The 19410-nt window shown below is 35.3% G+C and overlaps 1 protein-coding gene across 1 annotated transcript in view; it reads right to left on the bottom strand.

The window, feature by feature from the left end:
- Nucleotides 1-1834, bottom strand: part of OSTN (osteocrin) — a 30637-nt gene extending 28803 nt beyond the window's left edge. The window contains exon 1 of the mRNA XM_033213052.1: nt 1733-1834. Within this exon, the coding sequence (XP_033068943.1) occupies nt 1733-1834 (102 nt within the window). The remainder of the gene's footprint in view (nt 1-1732) is intronic.
- Nucleotides 1835-19410: the final 17576 nt, after the last annotated feature.

Below are 19410 nucleotides of genomic sequence, written 5' to 3'. Positions count from 1 at the left end.
GGACTAATACATTTTTCTGTTCTCTTCATTTTCTCCAGTAGAACAAAAGAGTAGCATTTTCAAGCCCTTTAATCATTGACTCAAGCAAGTCTCTTTTAAAATACCTGTAGCCTGACATGTAAACTGAAAGCTATTGAGCCTCTTGTTTCCTTATCCAGTCATATGTGCCCTAAGTCTGGTCAGTTCTTGCAGGACAATCTATCTTCTGGCTGCTATTTTTGATTCCCATCAGTGGTATTTTTTGTTGCTGTTGTTTTTGTTTTGTTTTTGTTTTTGAGACGGAGTCTTGCTCTCTTAACAGGCTGGCATAATCTTGGCTCACTGCAACCTCTGCCTCCCAGGTTCAAGTGATTCTCCTGCCTCAGCTCCCCAAGTAGTGGGGACTACAGGTACCCACTATGACGCCCAGCTAATTTTTGGATTTTTAGTAGAGAGAGAGTTTCACCATGTTGGCCAGGCTTTTCTCCAACTCTTGACCTCAGGTCATCCAAGTGGTGACTTTAAATGAAGGCCTCCTTACTGCTTAGTGTACTCCCTTAATCACCTTACAATTTGCTTTGATACCTCCTATCTCTCTCTTCTCTATTTCACCCATAATACTGTTATAAAGTTAGTTATCCCCAATACTACTTTTGTCATATAAAAAGAAATTTACAAATCTCTCACAGTTCTTTATTACTGACAGCACAAAGCCCACAATATGGTTTCAAACTACTGAGATCTTAGCTTCTATCACTTCCCTGTATAATCCTGACAATATAGAAACTGGAGTCGGGAATGATGCAGAAATAACCCGAAATAAATCCTAAAGAAGGAGATAAACCTTCAAAGGGCAAAGGTTTTTTATCTTTCAAAGCATCCTCCAAAAACTTGCTTTTATTTTTCCAACTAACACACACTCAACAATCGTTTTTTCAAGAAATATCCTTAATCTTAAAAAAAAAAAACTTTTATAAAACTTGTCCTTCAATATAATGCATTTGAGACTCTCACTTGATGCTATTTAAGAAACATGAAGAATATGTTTCTAATAAGATCAAATAAACTAATTTTTCTCCTTGTGATGCCCCCACATTTCTTTTTCTTTGTACTTTAGTCATAGCACCACGAAAACATTTGTACTGTAATTAAAAGTTTGAACAAAACTACTCAAATTTTAGCATGCAAACAACTTCAAATTTTACATAAAAGCCCTTCATTCTGACATAACTGTTTTAATTAAATATGGCTGTAATAATGGATTTTCTCTTAAAGCTTTTTTTGTTCAAGGAATACAAGTCTTTGTTTTTAAGTTTCCTTTCACATTTAGATAACTGTCTTGCTCTGACTCCTCTGTGAGGAGAAGATCATCATTACTGCTCTTTTCATTTCAGGTTCACAACCTTGAATGTCATGTTGGCAATAAAAAGAAGACAATAAGAAATACTGATTTTCTTGATTTTGTGTTATTTCTCTATTTTATTTTGTGTACATTTTCTTGTTGATAGCTGCACCTCCTTCTTACTCTAGTAGAAATGACATGTTTACAAAAGAATATATATGCAATATATAAATATATACATTATATTTATAAAATATATATTCTATATAAAATATAGAACATATCATATATAAATATATAAGTTATATTTATGTATATGGAATATATTTATATATATTCTTTTATATGTAAACATCATTTATAAGACATGTCAAACATATGTATTTATTTCTCTAAGTTAGTTTCCGTTACCTCTGTTGTTGTTACATCTACTGAGAGGACTTTTCCTGAGTTCCACAGTGTCAGTGTCACAGCCAGGATGAAATGTGCACTTGCCAATCTCCAGTCCAGCATCTGAGGGTTATATATGTCATAGTTAGCATTGATTCATTTGGAATGTAAAGATAAAAAACAAAAGCTCCTAAAAGGACTGTTAGAGGCAAATGGTAAGCCAAATTATTCAGCTTCAGTCCATTGGAGTGCATCTCTACAAAACGTAAATCATATGTAACAGAAGCTGTCCATCCCCCAGAATGAATTCTGTCAAGGTTTCTTTTCCATGGAGACCCTGGATTAGGGTTGTACAGCTATAACAATAATTATATCATACTAACCCACAATCTGAGAAATACAGCTAACGTAACTTTATTTTTTCACTCTCAAATCTAGAGATTAAGACATTATATATGTACCTGAGGAGAAATTTGTAACAGTGGCAAGGCATTAGAGAATAAGTCCTGATTGGGTCTGTGGTGAACCAGAGAGACTATAGTGTCTAAGAAGATTTAAGTTCAAAATTTCAAAACCCCCACCATCAATTAGGAGAATTTCCTTATGTCCTTGTGTTATGTCAGGGATTTCATAAGCAAGATTCAAAATTGTTATTAAAAAACTGTCAGATGTTATTATATCAGAATTGAAAAATTACATAAAGATACAATAAAAAATCGAAAGGCAAATTACTTAATGGAAGGTATTTTCAATATACACATAAAAGAAAGATGAGCATTTGGAAAATGTAAATAAACCCTTTAAATGTAACTTTAAAGATAGACACACAACTAAACAAAAATGGGGCAAACTTATGAACACACATTTCATAGAAAAGAGAAGTGAATGAACAAAACCTTCCACAATACATACAATCTCTTTAATTCAAATAAAAATAGAAGCGAAATACCATTTACACACATTAGATTGGCAAGAAGTTGATCAACCTTGCAATGTTAGAATGGTTTTAGGAAACAAAATCACAAAAAATTCTGGTGGAGTTGAAAATGAATCCAATCATCCGGAGAAAATTGGACACTATGAAAAGGTTGAAAATGCTTATCTCTTACCTAGGACACATTTATTTCACTCCTAGGTATGTGTGTATTCCTGAGAAGCTGTCAGTGTTTATATGGAGACATGTATCTGAAAGTTCATAGCCTCATTGTTTACAGTAGTCAAAAATTGGAATCAACCCAGTGCCCCATTCAAGAGAAAATAGATTTATTAATTGAGATTTATTCCAACTACTGTCTTGAAGTAAATGACTTAAATACATATTTACTGTTCAAACAAATAACTTAAATGTATGTTTGTCTGTATGCATGGATTTCACAAAACGGTTTTGTGGAGAAACGGAAAGTATAAAACAATACATGACGTTATACCATTTACTGAAATTGTAAATGCCCAAAGCAATACCATATATTTTGGAATATATACACATAAAAGATAAACAAATGGAACTTGATTCATGATTATGATTACATCTGCAGAGATGAAAAAGTGAGTACAATGGTAGAAAAAACATAAGGGAATCGGTTTTTAATCTATATGTAATTTAAAGCAAATATGTAAAAATCTTACACATGTTAATTCTGGGTAGTGAGCACAAAGATGTCTTATTTATATGTGTCTGACTTTTTAGATTAAAAAGCCACTATCCAGCCAACTAAAGCTCATCTACGGCCTATATCAGGCTGACCTGCTGCTAGTTTGACTACTGGAAGTTACAAAACTGTAGGTAAAATGGGGCCTTGCTCTACTGAGGGAAGATCATGGAGTATGAGCTAGAACAAAGCAGGCATGAACCCAAGCTTTGCTGCTTAGTACATGGCAGTGGGAAAGCCTTCCAACTTCATCCTTTGTGAATAAGAAGTCTCAAGAAACTCTATTTTCTTTTAAAAAAATCATTTGGAAAACCTGCTGGGGGTCAAGAGAAAGTGGGTGTGAGAATGGAATCTGTAAGATTGGATTTGAGTCATGTTTTTGCTTTAGTATCAGTGTAACCTTGACTGTGTATCATTTGCCCTACTCAAGCTTCCTTATACTCCTTTGTGAAATGAGAAGGAATTCCCATCTCCAAAGAGCTTGGAGAAGATTGAATCCATTCATGCATACCCCTTCTGTCTCATTTACTATTTATAACCTGTATGTGAAAGAATATGAGGCATCAATAAATATTTCCTTAACAACTACATTTGTTTGGGTGTGTCCCAAGATTGTTTTTGACATTTTCTTGAAGAATTTGTTATTGTGGCTCTTTCCTTGCCCCCAGTGAGTTTGCGCAGAGGCAGAGACTCGAGTGCGTGCCACTGCTAACCCACTGCCATGAGTTGCCTCCAGTGCTGGAGGTGGGGCCTGGAGGGAGACGACTGGATAATGGGGACAGATTTTCCCTTTGGTGCTGTTCTCTCCTGATAGTGAGTTATTGCGAGATCCGGTTGTTTAAAAGTATATAGCACCTCTCCTCTCTTTTTCCTCCTCTTCTGGCCATGTGAAGACGTGCCTGCTACCCCTTTGCTTTCCATCACAATTATAAGTTTCATAAGGCCTCCCCAGCCATGCTTTCTGTACAGCCTGCATAACTGTGAGCCAATTAAACCTCTTTTCTTTATAAATTACCCATTCTCAGGTATTTCTTTATAGCAGTGTGAGAATGGACTAATACAGGTAGCCTCTGTAAAACTTACAGAGAGGGAAGCCCCTGACAAGTGGTTGCGTGCAGTTGTGTAGCAGTGAAGGTCTACGGCAAAGAATTTTAGGCCTAGGATGTCACCAAAGAGTATTTCAAATGCAAGAAATGGAAAAAATAATAAAACTTTTGCCCACATTCCTAAGAAAACAACAACAAAAAACAACTTGTCACTATGAAACAGCGTAGATTTTAATAATAAATGTTACATGCTGGTATGTAAACAAATGTTTTATGTAAACAGAATAGTATCTGGATTAACTACGTTGGTTAAGAAAAAAACTGAGATACAATATTTTAGCACTGTCTGTAACATTTATTTATCAAATATCATTTTGATTTTCATGTAATGTCTGAAATAGTTGTCATTTTGACACCAATTAGTCTACTTCAGAATCTTGTCTCATAATGCTAGTTACTAGCAACTTCTCTGTATTCCATTTTTTTTCTAGAAGGGAGCAGTAAATTTTCTCTGTATTCTCTTCACTAACTTGATATCTGAACTGAGATTTTTCTGTAAGCATAAAAAAAAAAAAAAAACCCAGTAAACTATGTCTCTAAACTGGGAAAATAACCAATAAGAATGCAATAGTTATCTGATGAAAATACTAATCCAAACCTGCATTAATGATTACTTTAGGAAGCCAGCTACTTAATTGTATTCTTCTTCTCCTGATTTTGCTGATGTCTCTTTGACTTTACATAAAGGAGGATATACTAAGAACATAACTGTATTTTTTAAATGATTTCATATCTTTGTTATATCTTATTTATTTTTTTCTGTGATGGAGTTTCACTCAATTGCTCAGGCTGGAGTGCAATGGCGCAATCTCAGCTTACTAAAACCTCTGCCTCCCAGGTTCAAGTGATTCTCCTGCCTCAGCCTCCTGAGTAGCTGGGATTACAGGCGCCCACCACCACACTCAGCTAATTTTTTGTATTTTAGTAGAGACAGAGTTTCACCACGATAGCCAGGCTGTTCTCGAACTCCTGACCTCATGTGATCCACCTGCCTCAGCCTCCCAAAGTGCTGGGATTATAGGCGTGAGCCACCATGCCTGGCCTGATATATCTTTTTTAAAGAAATTGTTGTTCCATTTAATCAAAGACAAACTACAGCTGTTTATGTTTTCCTTTCTTGCTTTTTATCATAAAAATAGGTTTCAAATGTGAAAATTGCCCAATTTTATATGTCTTTCCATGTGGATTTCCTTTAACTATTTTTATGTACTTTCACTTACCAGGTTTCTCCTCATCTCTGTAATCTTATAAATGGCACAGGATGATTAGTGTTTATAATATTGATGATTATGTCTGAGGTATATATTTTTGTGCTTGGGTGTACATAGGAAAAAATCATGATGTATCATCTTACAGATAACCACATCCTGATTATTTGGATAGGGAGATGTAAAAATAAATGCTGAGTTTAAATACACACATTTAATGGTTTAAAGCCATGCTTGTAGCCAGTTAACCAAAAGGCCAAGTTCCTAAATATGGCATTTGGTACACTAATGAAAACAAACACCCTGGCACCTGCCACACAAAAGACATTTGATTAACTAGTTGAAACTTGATTGCTCCAAAATTAGAAACGGAGGAAATTATAGGGAGGAAAGGAAAAGTCTAAGTTCAGCCCCATTTTCCTATTTTGTTGATAGTGGATAAATATAGCCCATGATTTAAAATCTCCTAGGCACCATGTATACTCTAGATCACAGAAAGTTCAATGAAAGGATGTTCATTGACTGCATGAATACACCAAAGTAAAGGTGTTTACATTTTTTAGCACATCATTTTTTAAAAGTAATTTTTGAGTAATATTTCTCTGGATAGTGTGGAGTTTCAAAAGAAACAGCAGCCATAGAATCTGCCTTATAAGAAGACTATCTGTGTACTTCCTTGGTTTTTTAGACAATTGGGCTAGTACGTGTTTTGACGTTTTAAGTAATTCTGCTGAATAAACAAACATATTGTGTAACATCTTATGCTTTATTTTAAGGACTTTCCAAATGTAAGAACTGATTACACCCTGAAAGGATCTTTCAAACTGGCTAGAACGATGGTATATGGAATAAGGCGTTGAAGTATAAAGTTTTGTCAGGAGGTATAAAATTTTGTCATTTATATTTGAGATATATCGTACATTTTTAAAGAGGTGTTAAGAGTTCCAATTCACATGAAAGGTTCTGAAATTCCAGCAATAAAGAAAAACTGGTTTAATTATATTTAAACCAGAGTTTAATGAGAAGCCTGTTAAGAGGAAGAAAGATGTTTTTATTAGTAGGAATCAGTGTCACAATGAGCCATTGTTATTGTGAAAAAATCTCTCAAGTGGGCTGGGGCAGGAAAAAAGAGATTGAAAATCACTGATCTACGAAAGAAAGAGCAAACTGCTATAAGAGGTGTAAATGTTAGAGATGGTTAGGCTGAAAAAGAGAAGCAATGTGAGCTAGTATCGGATCTCATGCCCCTGTTAATCAATAAGACTTTTAAACTACCAGCATGTGAAGTCTAGTGTTGAAGGAAAAAAAATAAGTCAGGCGTAAAGGACATTTCTCTTCAACCTGCAAATTTATGATTAACATCTGACTTATGGATAGTTGATCCAACAATTAGAAATTCACGAAGGTACTAGGTTTATGGGTAAATCTTGATATTGTCCAGAAATTTTTAATTATTTACCCTAATACCTTGATTGGAAATACTCAAAATAGACTCCAGTCTCATTTGAACAAAAATTTAAAATAAAGGACTTAATTAAAGGATTTTCAAACTAATTCAGTGGCTACATTTTCTTCACTTTCTCTACTCACCATGACAGAGCACACACATTTAAGAGATTTAGCAGGATATTTTATAAAGGGGCCTTAGTTCTGACACCATGAAATGACCATGTGTGCCTGCCGACAACACCGTCTAAAATCTTCCCTCATGGCCGGGCGCGGTGGCTCAAGCCTGTAATCCCAGCACTTTGGGAGGCCGAGACGGGCGGATCACGAGGTCAGGAGATAGAGACCATCCTGGCGAACACTGTGAAACCCCGTCTCTACTAAAAAAAAACAAAAAAAACTAGCCGGGCGATGTGGCGGGCGCTTGTAGTCCCAGCTACTCGGGAGGCTGAGGCAGGAGAATGGTGTGAACCCGGGAGGCGGAGCTTGCAGTGAGCTGAGATCCGGCCACTGCACTCCAGCCTGGGCGACAGAGCGAGACTCCGTCTCAAAAAAAAAAAAAAAAAATCTTCCCTCATTGAAATACTGGTGTTCTTCCAGGCAAGTCATGAGTCAGCTTGGCTCATAAGTAAATCTGTAAAACATAGTACGTTCTTACCCCACTCCATTAAGTTATAATCTCTCAGGAATAATAAATGACACAGTGACAATAATTTTTTGTTTTAAGAAAAGGCCTAAATGGGACACTGCTTAATACAAAGTCTGCATAGCTCGCTGTAATGGAAAAAAGACCTGATGCAAGGGTTGTGAGACTCAGGCTCTTCATTGCCTCTATTGCTATTGATGTGATGTTGGGCAAACACTTTCCTCTCTAGACCAAGTAAAATGGAGATGGTCTAACTGACTTCTAATGTTGCTTCTGGCTTTTAAAGTTCACTGGTGAAGCTGGCTATTTTCTGATAAAAGTGCAGACACTTAACATGTAGGTAATGGTAATAGTGCAGATTTAGCTAGGAAAATTGACTTGATAGTTTCTCAAATCAGCCAAAGTTTTTGCAAAAAATTGCATCTAGGCTGTGACACAAATATTTCCCTCTTTCACTTTCTGTATTTTTTAAATCAAGTATTTCTAGCTGAAAAGAAGGAACCTTCAAATCTTTGATTTTTGGATGTCACTTAGGGTCAGACATTCAATTTTTAAGAACATTTAAGAAAAAAAACAATGCTACCAAGTAAATTGATATGGTTATCAATGTAAGACTAATTCCAATTTCAGAGAGGTTAAGTGGAGGCAACATTGATGACATATGGTAATATATTTTAAAATGTTTACTTAGGTTTTTTTTTTTTTTTTTTCTCGAGACGGAGTTTGCTCTTGTCACCCAGGCTGGAGTACAGTGGCGTAATCTTGGCTCATTGCAACCTCCGCCTCCCGGGTTCCAGTGATTCTCCTGCCTCAGCCTTCCAAGTAGCTGGGATTACAGGCCTTGCCAGTGTGTCCGGCGAAGTTTTGTATTTTTACTAGAGACAGGGTTTCGCCATGTTGGCCAGGCTGTTCTCGAACTCCTGACTTCAGGTGATCCACCCGCCTCAGCCTCCCAAAGTGCTGGAATTGCAGGCATGAGCCACTGTGCCCGGCCTTACTTAGGTTTTTTTTCTTACTTCTCTTTTTTTCCTATCATGCATAAGTCAGTATGCTCATTTCCCTACCCTTTCAAAACAAAAATTGTTAGAACTGAGGTTCCAGATGCTATAGAATGCAGTTATATCCTCTCTTTTAAGCTGAGAGAAAGAAAGGCTGGTATGATATTTAACTTGGTTATCAGATAGAAATGTTGCAAATAACATAAATAATATTAATAATTTAAAAATAATTGAGTACTACTCGCCTGCATTTTGAATTAACAGTCTGTCAAGATAAAATAATCATTTCAATATTTTCTCGGTAATCATGATCTTAATTTTAGTAGATATAAAATTGGTGAAGACAAAACAGGAATTTTTGATAATAAGAATTTTCAAACCTCTACAACCTCCACCAGTATCACAAATGTGTGTGATATTGGTGGAGGTTGTATATACATGTATACATATTTTTATACATGATGTAACTCCCAAAATCCTCCATCAGTGAAAGAATAAATATTCAAAAAACAAACCTCTTTCAGACAATATATAGATATTCAACATTATGCTGGGGAAAAACTCAGGCTCAGACTTGAAGGACAGGGATTGGAGTTTTAGTTGTGCTCCTTAATGGGCTAATGATCTTGAACAAGACTCTAACGTTGTCAAAACTGTCTGATGAAACTGATTTTCTTCACAAAATGTAAGTTATTTAATTTTAGTTGATCTTAAATTAATTTACAAAGAGCACAAATTATGGAATTGGCTTAGAGTTCAAATAAAAGAAATAAGCCTTTTAAGTTTATATTTAATATTGTTTGCTAAAAATACATGAGGATATAAATTTATCTATGAGAAAACTACACCATTTTAATTTGTATTTTGTTATAACTAAAAACTTTGCAATGGAAACTAAAATAGTACGTAGAAACATTTTGTAAACTATAAGATAATTTGAAAATATTATATTTTAAAACATGATTAAAAATAATTGTTTTGAAGTGATTGTTATGTAGCTGAAGGCAGATGTTTAAAGCCAATTTTTTTCTATAAACACAAAATTTACACTCAACAGTCACTTAGGGAACTTGGAGCCACTCACAGAGACAATCTGCAAAACTTACATTGAAAAAACCAAAAGGATAAATTGTAGTTTGTCATTATACAGGTAATCTCGATGTTTCAATAAGTGACAATACTTGCACAAAGTTTTAAAGAAGGTTTTTCTAGCTTTCTTTGATTAGGGAAGCACCCAGATGATTGAGAGACTTACCTGCTGGAAAGCAAAGATTGGGACCTCCTGCCCTTTGCGGTCTCTTTTTTTATTGAAACTGCGGTTCCAGTCTCTAATGAATTTTGCCTCACAAGCAAGGCAACTGAGTGTGGCTGTGGCACTCAGAAGCTTAGAAATGGGTAAGAAGTTTGGGATCATCATAAACTCAAATTAGAGATTTAAAATCATTGAGGATTTTCACCCAAGAGCAATTGAAGATTGCTAGTGGCTTGTAGCCCCTGTCACTATCATATACATCATTTATATTATCCTCCTAAAAAATACATTTGAGAAATACTCATGATGCATAGCCATTTATTTAAGAATTTCCTTCTGAAATTTGCTATTTTTAATAAATTGTGTAATGGGAATTACTTTACGTTTTGGATTCCTGAATAAAAGGAGCAAGTTGAGATTGAGAAGTTTAACATTTCCCGTTAAAAAAAAAATAAAATATTGGCTGGGCGCGGCGGCTGACACCTGCAATCCCAGCACCTCGGGAGGCCGAGGTGGGCAGATCACCTGAGGTCAGGAGTTTGAGACCAGCCTGGCTAATATGGTGAAATTCCGTTTCTGCTACAAATACAAAAAATTAGCCAGGCGTGGCAGCACGTGCCTGTAATCCCAGCTACTCGGGAGGCTGAGGCAGGAGAATCGCTTGAACCCGGGAGGCGGAGGTTGCCGTGAGCTGAGATTGCACTATTGCAATGGCTTGGGCCACAAGACCAAAACTCCATCTCAAAAAAAAAAAAAAAAAAAAAAAAAATTAAAATATCAGGAATGTGTTCTTCCCATTTGTCGGCGCTCTTCAATTGGCAGTAGCAAATTTTCCAAAGTCACAAAACCAGTTAGAAGAGCCAGAACAACAACTTTCATTTTCAGACTCCCAGTTTCATGCTCTTTCGAGTATAACCTATTTGTGTAAGTGTAAAACCTTTTTCCATCTCCCAAATTTTTTTATAAAGTAATATTTTTATGGATGCAGTGTTATTAATGTGGCAGACACCTACATTTTAAAATGACTTTTCCTGAAGGCAACAAATTAGGAAGAATGACAAATTACTAGAACATGTGTTAACTGATTTATTCTATTTGGCACCACTTTCACTTTTTTTAAGACACTTTGCCTTCCAAAATCTTAACATTTTATTTTTAAGTATCTCTGCCGGTTTTTTTTTCTTCTATTTGGATTTGTGATTAATATTACTAGTCTCTTTCTTGCAAAAATTAAGAAGCCAGAAACCTACAATGCCACTTTAAAGAAAGATTCCATTATTATTTTAAACACCCAGATCTGGATGTTTAACAAAGTGTTCAGTTGTTACAAACTCATTTAGGGCAGAGATCATGTCATGTTCACCATTGCATCTAAGCACCTAACAGAATGCCTGGCATAGGGTCAAATGTATGCGTTGAATGAATGCATGAAGCAGCCTTATGTGGAAGGTAAACAGGAATGCAGGGCAGTTATTGATATCCCAGCTTTCTTGATATGAAAACCAAGGTAGAGGGAAGATAACAGATTAGCCTATGTTTCTACACTTACAGTAAAATGCGATGAAGTTCATGCTGGAATCCTGATACATCCTTTAGTATTTCGCATCACAGATTCTCATTCTAATGAAAGTTACATGCATCACTAACCTCCAATGATCATTCCTCTAAACGTTAGGATTTCTCCTTTTCATACATTAATCTGTACCTAAATCCCCAAATAACTAAATATTTCTTGATATAAAACTATGTTACTTAAAAATAGAAAATAATATTACTGTATAATTGTAGGCAATTCTGTTAAGGACATTTGTTGTTTAATTCCAATGGTCACTAACGGGGAAATGGCTTTAAAACTGTACATAGGGAAAAGCTAACAGAGTTGCACATATCGGCTGGCCATTCTATACATAGGCAATTTTTTATGCAGCATTAAAAGGCTTTCAGAGGGTAAAGTTGGATAAATTAAGTTAAATATAGCATATTTAAATCTGAAGTTAATGTGGAGTATCACGACCCCCTTCACCGTTTACCCCACTTTGTACTTACATGAAATATTTGATCAAAATCTTACATCATCATTACATAACAATGAAAAGTATACCTCTAACATGTAAACAAAGGGGCAAAAGTATAAATTTTATAATACCTAACAGCAGGATGCATTTATTAGGCATACACTGCGTGTCAGACACTGGGGATATAAAAGTAAAGAAGATGCATTCTCTGTCTTCCGGTTGCTCACAGCCTGGTTCAGGTGGAAACTCCTCAACCACTCGCCCTGCTGAGAGATTTTCTTCTGCAAGAGCAGACCCTTTCTGGAATGCTTCCACTTTCTTCAAATAGAATTGTCGTATGTAACCTTTTTAAAAAATAACCTTTGCATAGGGCTTTATTATCTTGAAATTGATCTGCTGTCATCCTTACAAGTCATGTTAAAGCTATATAGAAAACATTATAATTCTATTTTTTAAAAAATCTGTGAACTGAGACAAGCTGAGTTACTTTAGAAATCTGGTCTCCTAACTCCTAGTATTGTATGTACCTTTTCTAAGACAACAAAGTGAATTAGTAGAAACAGGCTGGATCTTAAGTTACATAGACCTGGATCTGAATGCTGATTAGGCATGTCATTTAGCCTTTTTGTTTTAACATCTTCTTCAGAAAAATAGGGGAAAGACCTAATTTGTAGGCTTAGTATGAAGATCAGAAGTAATCTGGGTAAAGCGGCACGTATAAGTTAGTTACTCAATAAATAACAGTTATCACCATCCTGATATTGCCTTTGAAATATGGCAACTTTTCAAAATGTTTTTACTACTTTTTAATTTTTATGAAAAAATATTTTTATCCTTCGTTTTAAGGAACAAAATTAGTCCTCAAAGTCTAGAATTATGGTAGAGTGATAGAAAATAAAATATAGTAAGAAAATAATATTGAATGGGGGTAGAAAATTTCACTATAGAGAGAGAGAAATAACTCTAACACTTGGTGCATTATCATTATTTTGAGTAATAATATTTCTATAAAAATTGCTTCCAACTATAGAAAATGTAATCCTGGGAAAGAAACAAAAGAAAGCTCAGCTGTACTGAAGGCATCATTATTCTTCTAGCTCTAATCGTGCCACCTAAAGTGGATTTTTAAATACCATTTTATATAATATTTTAAAAGTGGAATTTTCACATATTTATAGCCTTAGGTATCATAGGAATATAGAATTTTAGAAAGAGGAAGCAATCATTAAAAATTGTCAAATTTAATACCCTCAATTAATAGATGGAAAAAGTGAGGCTCAGAGAGAATGAACCTGCTCAAGGAAGAGGAAAGAAGATAATAATATAGAAATGACTAAAGAGGAAGAGGGAGCAGAAGGTGGTGGCAGAGGCATCGTTACTGGAGAGAGGAGACGGTTTGTATTAAGGCCCGAGCTGAAGCAGTGGCAATAAGGAAGAAGGGGTCACTGCTCCAGGGATGAACCACGACACTTATTTGAAGAAAGAAGAGAAAGGGCTAGCTAAAAAAATGCCTTTAATCTGAGAGATCTTAAGCCATTTGGAGAGCTGGTTCATTTAAGAGAGATACCCAGAGTTAGCACCTTGTTGTAGCTTACCTATTGTATCCCCACAAACTCCTGAGGGGAGGAGAATAAAGCTTCAGGGAAGCTGAATGATTTGTCCATACAGCTGTTGAAGTCAGACCTAGAATTAGAAGTCTAGTTTTCTGCCTCCAAAAGTTGTATTTCTCTGACTGAACTATTGAATCTAAGCAAAAGTGGCTTGTAGGTCACAGTCATAATAAATGAAATATTGGCAAAACAGTTAAATTAGCTCTGAAGATTAATCCTAAGATTCTGTGATACTGAGATTTTATTCTCTAACACAGGGAAAACTGATTGACATGGGGGTTTCCTCAAATATTTTTATACTCAGTATCCCCAGCACTTCTATTTTTTTTGTCCTTTTCACAAGGAGAAAATACAATGTTATCAAGCCTTAACTTGTGCTTAAGTCTTGCCTGAAGTTGCATAGGTGGATTATAGCAGAGCTAGAATGATATATTAGGATTTTTTACTTCGAGTTATTTTTTGAGACAAGTCCAATTAATCTAATTTTATTAATCAAATGTTCAAATCATTGAGAGTATTTGAAGTTAAAATGAAAGCTCTGAGGTTCCCGTGCCCAATCAACTGAAGATATCTTCTTGTCTACTGCTCATTATTTATTATATAAGAATCAGTTAAAAATCCTGGGAAATAAGATGGAGAAAGCAAATGTCAACCTTCAAGACTCTAAATAATTTTTGAATGAAGCCATAGTAAAATTCACTTACATGAAGGAGACCTGAACTGTTATCTACAGAAAGTGCTCCTTAGAAAAGTTCTGTACGAGTGCTGAAGAGTAGTACCAAAGTAAGAGAAGACACAGAATGTCCCTGATGTTTTTGGTATAACATTATCAATTCTATAACTTATATAGGCATTAAAATCACCATAATTCATTCTCAAAAAAGTTAAATTTTTAGAAGGAAAACTCATAAACAAATAATAATCACATTCCTAAACCTATAGAGTCTGTTATTCAAAGAAACAACATTTGAACTGTTAGAACTGAATTCATTGAATGCACACTAAACCTGAAATACAATTTTAAATTTCTTCTCAAACAGAACTCAGATGTAGGGTTCAGATTAACTCTCAATTCAATCATTGACTAGCAAGAGCACTACAAATACTGAAGAATAGACGTACTCTACGTCTACTCCAACTATGTTATTAAGATCACATTTGCATATTTAACGTATAAGGAGAGAAACAGAAGATGCTTTAGGTTTTAAGAACGTAAGATATAGAATTTCCTTAGTTTAGGGATGTTTCCTAAGCTCCAATCTTGATAGAAATAATGAGAAAAAAAACCTTTCTTTTTTATCTAGGTTGTTTAGACCACTCTTCTATGTGAAACATTTTTCTAATATTAAACAATTTTAAGGAAAGTAAAATAATACTATTAACATATACATAGAATTATTATTTTGCATTCACTTTCTCTTTGTTTTGAAATGGAAGAAAAGCAAAAAGCAATGTAATACATATGAAATATCTGAGTAAGCAATCAGTTCTATCTTAAGTTTGCATTACAAAAATATCTTTTTCTACTCATTTTAGAGAGGGAAATATTACCAAAAATTTTTCTAATTTTAAGAAAATCAAGCGTAATCAAAACATTTAAAGAGTCTGTGAAAGTAAAAATAATAGTTAAAAGAAGAAAAGCACTAAATCTTTATCAATTTTTACATACAACTTACCTTGTGAAAAATCCAGAGATTCTAACTTTAGAGTACTGTCTGTGCAGTTTCTCCAAAACTCAGCCCGGATGGTGAGTTTTCTCTCTGAGTTTTTATAGTCTCAGTTATACACCCCTTACTCCAATCCCTGCCTTTGCTTTCTCTTACATCATTTCTACAGATTTTCCACTGAGCATTTTCCCAAGCCTCTCTTCAATCTCTTTCTCTCCCTCCCTCTCCCTCCCTTCTTCAGTTTCTCCCTCTCTCCTTTCCCTCCATATTTAGTCTATCTATTGCTTTGATCATGGCATTTAAATAGCAATGGAAATATAGGCTCTGGAAAATTTAAGTATAGATTTAGTATTGTGTTCGGTTTCACACCCATCACCTCTTCCTGAGGTTTTAGTCCAGCTCTGGTTATTAGAAATCATATTTGGGAAATAAAATGCACTAAGATTTGTTAAAAATCACCAGATCACCAGGGAATCTTAAAGTATGATTTAGGGAGCTTATAATCAGACACAGACTGATATATTGGTATAATTTTTGGACCTTTAAATGATCAGCTATGGAAATAATGAGTAGTTTCAGCCTCAGTCAGGTGCACAGCGCTGTGTCAGTGAAACGCAATGACAGCTACTTCATAATTAACATTGCTGTACCGGGAAGGCTGTCACTAACAAACCTATAAATACTGAGCTGTGACATGTGAGCTGTAAATGAAGACGTTGTAATCATTTTTATCTTGCTCTTGTTCTTCGGTACTTTAATTTCCTTTTTACCAAAATATTCCTGCCTTTGGCAGAAGGTTTCCTCCATTCTTATCTCTTACTAATCACATTTGCATCCTTACATGCACAAATTATTTTTTAAAATGAATTATTAACTTATAAAGGTAACATGCTATCTTATTCGATTATTAATGGCTCATTTGATTCACCAGAGGGTCCCCAACTGACAGGTAAAGAGGCCGAGGCTCAGATAAATTAAGTGACTTTATGAGATCACACAGCTAAGAAGTAGTCGCAGAGCTGGATTTCAAATGCAGATCTTCCTAATTCCATATCCAGTTCTTTCCCCACAACTGCATTCTGTCTCACTACTTTAAAAGCTAGAAAAGAGAATCCAAACCAGATTATATTTTTGCACAAAAACAAATACATTTCTTCTTTTTGGTTTCCCTAAAAAGGGCCTTTAAAATACTACTCACTAGTATAAGAACAATTACATGGTTAATTTGGATCTAGATGAGGCAACTGACCAGAGCACACAGATTTGGTGGGACAGTAAAATGCTTCATTTTTATGAAGGGTTTCCAGGGATAACATATGTCTCAACAAGCTTGAAATTTGAGTAGTTGGCAGAGACAGTTCACAAATCAAGATAAAAATACAGCCTAATTGTGGACCCCTGTTTAGACATTACTGCCATAAAATAATTATGTTAGCTTGAATCCACATGATGGAAAACTCTCAATATAGAATTAATGGATGCATCATAATGTTACCAGAAGCCAATATTATTGACATACCTTCTATCCTTATTTGAAATGCCTCTCTTAGCATGCCGACAAGTGATATCTGTGGCTGATTTATTCCAGATCTGTCCCTGCTTAGACAGTCCAAAGATTCCACCCTATTTGTGGATTTTGTTGACCTAATTCAAAAGTTTGACTTAACTGTCCTGCAGCAGTAGAAATAGCAACAGTTAATTCCAGGAACATCCATGGTACATTTAAGCCATTTATACAGCCTTCTGTATATTATACACCTCTATGTGATTTACTTATGCATTTATACAGGATAGAAAAATTCCATTACCTTCAAAGAGAGAGGAAAAAAGGGACCATGCAAATAAATGGGAAGATACAGAGAATAAACATTCAGTGTTGGATGGGGAGAGACTAAGATGAGAAAGGGAGAAAATATTAATGACAACTTTTTCAGCTAGCATGTCATGATTTAATTCCCATAACAACCTTGCCAAGGAAGTATACTTTTTCAAATATAATGGATGAGAAAACTAAAGCTCAAATCGTAAAATGCATAGCCCAAGTCTTCTTAGCTTAGATGTGACGAGACAAAGGGTTGAACCTTCCTATCTGTATTGGTCAGAATCTGGCAGGAAAGAGGTGATGCATTCAGATTGAGTAATTTGAAGAGAATGTGATGTGAACATCGTACAGAAGAACCAGAAGCGGTCATGTGGTATCGAGAACCCCAGTCCTGAAGAGTCAAGGATAGTTATAGGGACACAGAGACAAAGGATCCTGAGTAGAGAAAGTTGTCCGGCAGAAGTGTGACATTTCACAAAGCGACATGGCAAGTCAAGAGCAAACCAGAGGGCATGGGACCTGTGAAATAAGCGCAAGACTTCACTCTACTTCTTTTCTTCAATCTCGTGTGGTGTTTCCCTTTGGTGAAACCAAACTGGAAAAGAGATTGAAAGAGGGTAGATAAAAGGGACCCGATACATCACTTAACCTCAAAACTGTGCTCTGAGAAACCCAAATTGGGTCCTTTGTAAAGACGAATATGACTGCAAATGCCACCGTTATTCACATTGTTATCCAGTATTTCCCGCTTGTTTTTCAAGTCAGGTTTGGTGAGGTATAAGTGCAAGTGCCACTGTTATTCACATTGTTATCCAATATTTCCTGCTTGTTTTTCAAGTCAGGTTTGTTGAGGTATAATTTACATGCACAACATTTACTCTTTTAAACTGTAGAGTTTGATGAGTCTTGACAAATGCAGATGCTGTGTATGTTCCACTACAATCAAGACACAAAACATTTCTATTATCCCCCAAATTTCCTAAATGCCTCTTTGCAGTCAATCCCTTACCCCACCCCTAGGTCCTGGCAATCACTGATTTGATTTCTGTCCCTTTTTGTGTGTTTCCTAGAAGCTGTAGGAATAAAACTTAAAGTATGTAGTATTTGGGATTTATTTCCCTTGGAATAATGTTTTTGAGTCTTATCTATGTTGTTAAAGGTATGAGCATTGTTTTTTGTTGTTGTTGTTGTTGTTGTTCGTTTTTTGTTTGTTTGTTTTTGAAACAGAGTCTTCCTCTGTCACCCAGGCTGAAGTGTAGTGGCGTGACCTCAGCTCACCACCTGGGTTCAAGAGATTCTCCCGCCTCAGCCTCCTGAGTAGCTGGGACTGTAGGCGTGCACCACCACAACCCTGCTATTTTTTTGTTTGTTTGTTTTTTTGTATTTTTGGTAGAGACGAGATTTCACCCTGTTGGCCAGACTGATCTCGAATCCCTGACCTCAAGTGATCCATCTGCCTCGGTCTCCCAAAGTGCTGGGATTAAAGGTGTGAGCCACTATGCCTGGCCATGTATGAGCATATTTAAAAGGATGACTGTTCTGTTGGATGAATGTACTATAATTTGCTTATTCATTCACCAATTGGTGAAAATGTGGGTTGTTTCCAGTTTTGAACAAATATGAATACAGCAACAACAAACATTAATGTGGAGTTCTTTGAGTGAATACATGTTTTCACTTCACCTGAGCATAAACATAGACAGGGGATTCCTATATCATGAGGTAAGTTTATGTTTAACTTAAGAAATAGCTAAGCTGATTTCCAAATGGTTCTACCATTTTGCCTTCCCACCAGCAATGTAGGAGAGTTCTATTTGCTCAGCATGAGGGTGAGCATTTGATATTGCCATTAAAAACATTAAGTCATTCTGAATATTGTATCAGGGTAAAACATGTCATTGTATTTTAATTTGTATTTCCCTAATAAGTAATGATGTTGAGAATCTTGTCATGTACTTATATATCGTCTTCGGTAGCCTGTCCAAATATTTTTTAATATTGAATTGGGAGAGTTCTTTATATATTCTGGATACAAGATTTTTGTAAGGTTTGTGTTTTGTGATTTGTTTTTTACTCTAGTTTTTTTTTTTTTTCATTTTTATAAGTTTATTTCACAGAGCAGGCATTTTTAACTTTAACAAAATTCTATTTATTAGCCCCTTTTTAATGGGTCAAGTTTTTGTGCCCTAAGAAATAATTCCCTCACTCAAGTTTGCAAAAATGTTCTCTTACATTTTCTACTAGAATATTTTCAAAATTCATTTGACTATTTTAAGCCCT

Source organism: Trachypithecus francoisi, unplaced genomic scaffold (assembly GCF_009764315.1).
Source record: "Trachypithecus francoisi isolate TF-2019V2 unplaced genomic scaffold, Tfra_2.0 Lachesis_group0, whole genome shotgun sequence".
NCBI classification, from domain to species: domain Eukaryota; kingdom Metazoa; phylum Chordata; class Mammalia; order Primates; family Cercopithecidae; genus Trachypithecus; species Trachypithecus francoisi.
This window is presented reverse-complemented; position numbering and strand designations above follow the sequence as displayed.